The sequence below is a fragment of the Trachymyrmex septentrionalis genome, unplaced genomic scaffold, assembly GCF_001594115.1.
Source record: "Trachymyrmex septentrionalis isolate Tsep2-gDNA-1 unplaced genomic scaffold, Tsep1.0 scaffold76, whole genome shotgun sequence".
Classification (NCBI taxonomy): Eukaryota; Metazoa; Arthropoda; class Insecta; order Hymenoptera; family Formicidae; genus Trachymyrmex; species Trachymyrmex septentrionalis.
The window spans coordinates 379,912-385,230 of record NW_017305947.1 but is presented as its reverse complement, the minus strand read 5'-3'; the positions used below and the strand labels follow the sequence as shown (position 1 = coordinate 385,230).

At 33.9% G+C, this 5,319-nt stretch overlaps 1 protein-coding gene across 3 annotated transcripts in view; it reads left to right on the top strand.

Moving 5' to 3' along the window:
* Positions 1–360: 360 nt before the first annotated feature.
* LOC108754125 (putative sodium-dependent multivitamin transporter) overlaps positions 361–5,319 on the top strand; it is a 5,675-nt gene continuing 716 nt past the window's right edge. Inside the window, exons 1-9 of one of the 3 annotated variants that reach the window (XM_018496208.1) lie at positions 1,375–1,435; positions 1,536–1,640; positions 2,227–2,387; positions 2,534–2,755; positions 2,835–3,175; positions 3,265–3,384; positions 3,696–3,913; positions 4,176–4,393; positions 4,458–4,705. In XM_018496208.1, coding sequence (XP_018351710.1) covers positions 1,375–1,435; positions 1,536–1,640; positions 2,227–2,387; positions 2,534–2,755; positions 2,835–3,175; positions 3,265–3,384; positions 3,696–3,913; positions 4,176–4,393; positions 4,458–4,705 — 1,694 coding nt within the window. Of the gene's footprint in view, positions 610–1,374; positions 1,436–1,535; positions 1,682–2,226; positions 2,388–2,533; positions 2,756–2,834; positions 3,176–3,264; positions 3,385–3,695; positions 3,914–4,175; positions 4,394–4,457; positions 4,706–5,319 lie in introns of those variants that run through there. The other 2 variants (XM_018496210.1, XM_018496209.1) reach the window with 2 other exon arrangements.

The following is a 5,319-nucleotide window of genomic DNA, read 5'->3' as shown; positions in this document are numbered from 1 at the left end:
GAAAAAACGAAATTTTTTATTCAACTTTTGTCACTCTGAAATTATATCGTTTAAGATATATAAAGCTTTCGTCTCAAATTAATGCGAGAAATTACATCCTTCAAAAATCTTTTAAAATACTCAATGACCACTCTACTCGTATATTTTATTGATCTGTGTAAACGCGAAATTTGATTAGTATATTTGAACAAAACACGCGGCAATTTTCTGGAGCACTAAAACGGCACTTGATAATTTCCAATATTGATTCCGGTAATAATTAAGTATATCTTCAATCGAAATTATATCTTCAGTCGAAATCAAAGAAATTAACAGAAACCTCTCTTTAGTCTTAAGACACGCAAGGTATGTGCAGAACATTATTGATGATCTCTAGTATGAGGGTACCCTGAATAGAAGAGAAATTCCAGGTATTTAAGTTTTATTATCATGACTATAGGACAGAAACGGTCGACTCACCATGGAGTATGCGCGAGTCGTCAGGTTGTTAAGAAAAGAGAAGGTCTTTCTTGAGTCTCACCGCTCGCAGCGTATTTGCTCAGCGGCACTAGCAACGGTCGGACAGAATTGTCGCACACGGACTCCGGACTTTGATCCTCACGAAAGCAGGCAAGTCATTGAAGCAGCTTTAGGTATTAAAGAGAGTGTTACACTTAAAATGTTCCGAGCGGTGTTCGCTACACACGTACACATTCATAAATACACACACACACACACACACACATTGCGGCGATGCACTCACGTGTGTGTGTGTGTGTGTGTGCATATATAAGCACGTATGAAGTCGTAACGCGCGTCACGCGTGCCGCAATCGCATCTCGACGCTTCGCATCAAGTCATTGACAATTTTACGTAATCCTTTGGTGCACCCGAACGGCGAGCCGAACTATCGTGCGACGCAACCGGGGACGCGAGGAGTTCAGGTTTTATCAATGTTTTATGTGATGAAATGTATTTCACGCGTACCGCATCGCCGTTGTCCGCGCGAGTTCGGAGTAGAAAAGATAAACATGAGAGGTGTGTCATATCAGCATGCTCAGAAAATGCGGAGCTGATATCTATTTTTACTATTTCTTACTTGTTGCTTGATACGTCCCATCATATGAGATAAAAATCTCAAAGACGAAGAAAGAATGTACGGAATGTACTGTAAGGAAGGAGAATCTTGAGGAGCTGATGACGGAATCAATAATTGAACATAAATAGGCATCATTGCCTCTTACACTTTGTTAGTTGCAAATCTGTTAACTGATAAAGTTAATTCCGTGCTGTTAGCTTATTCAAGGTCGGCTAGATTGTAAGACAATAAAAGAGCATAAATGTAATTTGCATTAAAATCTTTTGTGATAAACGAAAATGTAATAATTGTGATAAATGAAAATGTATTTGACAAAGATTTTTCCCTCAACAATCGGAAATGTGGGAGATATTTTGGGTGAGTGTTTTACCGAGTCGACATTTTTTGCTTTCATTATAATATTTTATTTATTTATTTTATTTCTAATTAGTTTTTAACTTATTGTTGTATTCACCAGAACCACGAAAAATTTCTAACAACCGGACGTCCTTTTGCGAGAAATTGCCGAGTTTTTGCGAAGCCACATTTCGACGAAGACCAGTGATCTGGTCACCCAATCCACGTATATTGCTTTTTGTTTGCACTAGTATATGCTCTTCTTAGGTAATAACTTTATTGCGCTTTATTGGATTATCTGAAGATGGCTCAGTCAGGAAGCCGAAACATATAATAATTAATTATTGTATATTTTCGAATCTATTGTATATAATGTAATATATTTTTATGTCTTGACTTTTTACACTTATGATTGTTCAAATTAATTCGTATATCCTTTACTATCGTTATTGTTTTAAAATTAAGAGATCTAAATATCTTGTTATATACGATAGTATATAGGTATATATAAATGTATTTATTTGCATAATTCGAACAAATCAACTGTTATTAGTGTTATTATTCCAATGTCAATACACGAATATGATTGATTTATTAAAGCTATAACGAACAAAGTGAATCAACAAGTGCCTGAATTAAAGATATTTCGTTATTTCTGTTATATTATACCTTTTCCTTCTTTTATACGCAGTATATCCAAAATATAATATGTGTTAAATTAATATTCAGTTTGAATATTATTATATATTATTATATAACAAATCTGTCTCCGATTTATATCTATTTTTAAACATATATCTTCTTTTTTTTAGACAACATAACTCTTACTAACGTGCCTACTACTTTGGACAAAATGGCAGAAATAAATATTTTAGGATGGGTCGATTATCTGGTTATAGCGATAATGCTGTGTATAAGTGCTGGAATTGGGGTTTATTACAGATTTAGTGGAGGACGTCAAAAAACTATGGAGGTAATTATTCTATAGAATCTCTCTCTTTCTCGATAAAGGAAGATGAACCTTTAAAGTTTAACTTATACTTTTTAGGCACCATTAAAACAAAGTTATTTTTTTTTGTTATATTTTTTTGCTGTAATGAAAAATAATATGTTTCACAGGAGTACTTTGTTGCAAGTCGATCAATGAGCATTATACCTGTCGCTGTCGCCTTGGTAGTTTCTTTCATGTCTGCTGTTACGCTGCTTGGTGTGTCCGCTGAGAATTATACATATGGGACACAATTTGTTGTAATAAACCTATCGTATCTGTTGGGCACTCCAATTGTATGCTATGGATTCCTACCAGTATTCTTCAAGTTGCAGGCGACGAGCGCCTACGAGGTGAGTCTAGTGAAATTTGATTTTGGCGCTAGAAGTTTTTAATAGAACGTATATATATTTAAAAAAAAATTTTTTTTAGTACTTAGAAAAACGTTTCGGAGTAAGAGCTAGGATGATGGCTAGTTTTGTTTACTGGATTCAACTACTTTTATACTCAGGAGTGGTACTTTATGCTCCTTCTTTAGCCTTGGAGGCGACAACAGGAATTTCAAAGACTGCCAGTATTATTATTATTGGCCTCGTATGTGCGTTCTACTCAACAATAGGAGGCATTAAGGCTGTGCTAATTACTGATGTATTTCAAGGTTTACTCATGTTTGCTGCCGTCTTCTTAATTATTGGCACAGCTGCTAACGATGTAGGGGGATTGGGACAAATCTGGGAAATTGCAAAACAAGGACAACGGCTTGAGTTTGATAGGTATTTCAACTTACTTTTTTATTTTATTTATATGAACTGGACGATTAATATATACTCAGATACTAATTGATATTTTATTTTTGTTATAGCATCGATCTGGATCCAACAGTAAGACATACCTGGTGGTCGCTTACGTTAGGTGGTTTATGTACATTTTTATCACTTTACGGAGTAAATCAAGTACAAATCCAGCGTATGTTAACTGTAAAGTAAGTTTTATAATTTATGAATAAGATGAGACGCCGGATAAGATTAAAAATTATCAAATATATTAAAGTAGCCACAATGAAAAATGAGCCGTTGATTCGATGTCGAATTGACGTCATTCTCTGGGTATTCGTATTTTATCGTAACGTAAAACAATGCCGAATTAATCAAATAATTTTAATTTTTTCTTGCTCATGTTATGAAATACGTTATTAAATACTATAAAATAATCTTCTCTTTTCACGTAACATTTACCAATTAAATTACGTTTAAAATATTGGAGGAAACTTCATTAAGATACATTTTGTTTTAGAAATATGAAAGCTTCACAAAAAGCCATGTGGCTATCATGGCCTATTCTATCGCTTCTTTCGTTTACAACTTGCTTTTCAGGATTGGCAATATATAGCAAATATCATAACTGTGATCCATTTCTTAAGAAAAGAATTACTTCACCTGATATGCTTATGCCACTGTACGTTATGGACACGGTGTCCAATATACCTGGTTTACCAGGCATCTTTGTTGCAGGTAATACTTTTATCATAAATTGACTAGTTCGAGCTTAATATCTCGTAGAAATTACATATTACGAAAAAAACTCTTAACGTACTAATGTCTGAAATACGCTCTCTCAAGCGTAATTTTAAGATAATGTTAAGATAAAAGCGATCAATGAATCAATGTATTTACGATACTAATCTTGAACTCTTTTTTTCATAATTAAATCCATTTTAAAACAAAAGCAATGCATATTTATAATATTAATCTCGGACTGTCTGTGTATTTCCAGGCATCTTTAGCGCAGGCCTTAGCACGATATCTGCGGCGCAGAATTCTTTAGCAGCAGTAACGTTGGAGGATTACATGAAACCTTTATACAAAAAATGCGTTGGACAAGAATTTTCTCCTACAAAATCAGCTTTCATCGCTAAAGTGCTTGCTTTTACGTTCGGTATTATTTCCATTGCGTTGGCATTTTTAGCGCAATTTTTAGGAGGACTACTTCAGGTAATGTTCATTATTACTCTTCGACGAGTAAGATTGATGGCAATAAAATAAATTTTTATCGTAGGCTTCATTAACCATTTTTGGAGTAGTCGGGGGTCCATTGTTGGGTGTTTTCACGCTTGGCATGGGTACGGAATCAGCGACGGAAAGCGGTGCAATAATCGGTGCTCTCACAGCATTCTCATTTTTATTCTGGATAGTCTTCGGTCAGCCACGTCCAATACCACCTAAATTACCTACTACTATCGAAGGCTGTGATAATGTTGCAAATATAACAATGTCCGTTTTGCAGAACGTCACGAGCTTCTCTAAGTAATTGATTTATCAAATAATAGTTATTGCATGGAAGAAATGGTTTTACTGAAGAATATAAAAATTAGACTTGATACACAAATCTGAAAATTATATTGATTGATTGGAATAGTTAGAACGTTTAAACTTGTTGCTATAGCGTCAAAGATTTTTGTGGCATTTATCATCATGCTTAACTGTCCTCTATAAATTTGATGATGCAGCATAATATACAGGAAATTGCTCGCATTATAACAATAATTGCATTGGCAAATTGACTCAGATACGAGTATATATAGCAACAGATGTAGTCATCATCTACATTAAACTTACATTTTGCTTACCGATATAATCTAATAGTAGATTGTCGACAAAAACTAAACAGAATTTGTCATTTTGTAAACATTTGAATAAAATATTATTTAAATAGTTACTGCTCAGATTCTGCTCAGTTTCTACTTTAACTTCTGCAATCAATTTGCCATTAAATTTTGTCATATTTCTGCGGATATTCTATTGATAAAATTTATTACAAACACTATCAAATTCCCACACAACAAAAATATTTCATACATTGCGATTTTACATATCTTTCAGACATTGCGATTTTTAGGCTGTTTCTATGTAATTTGAAC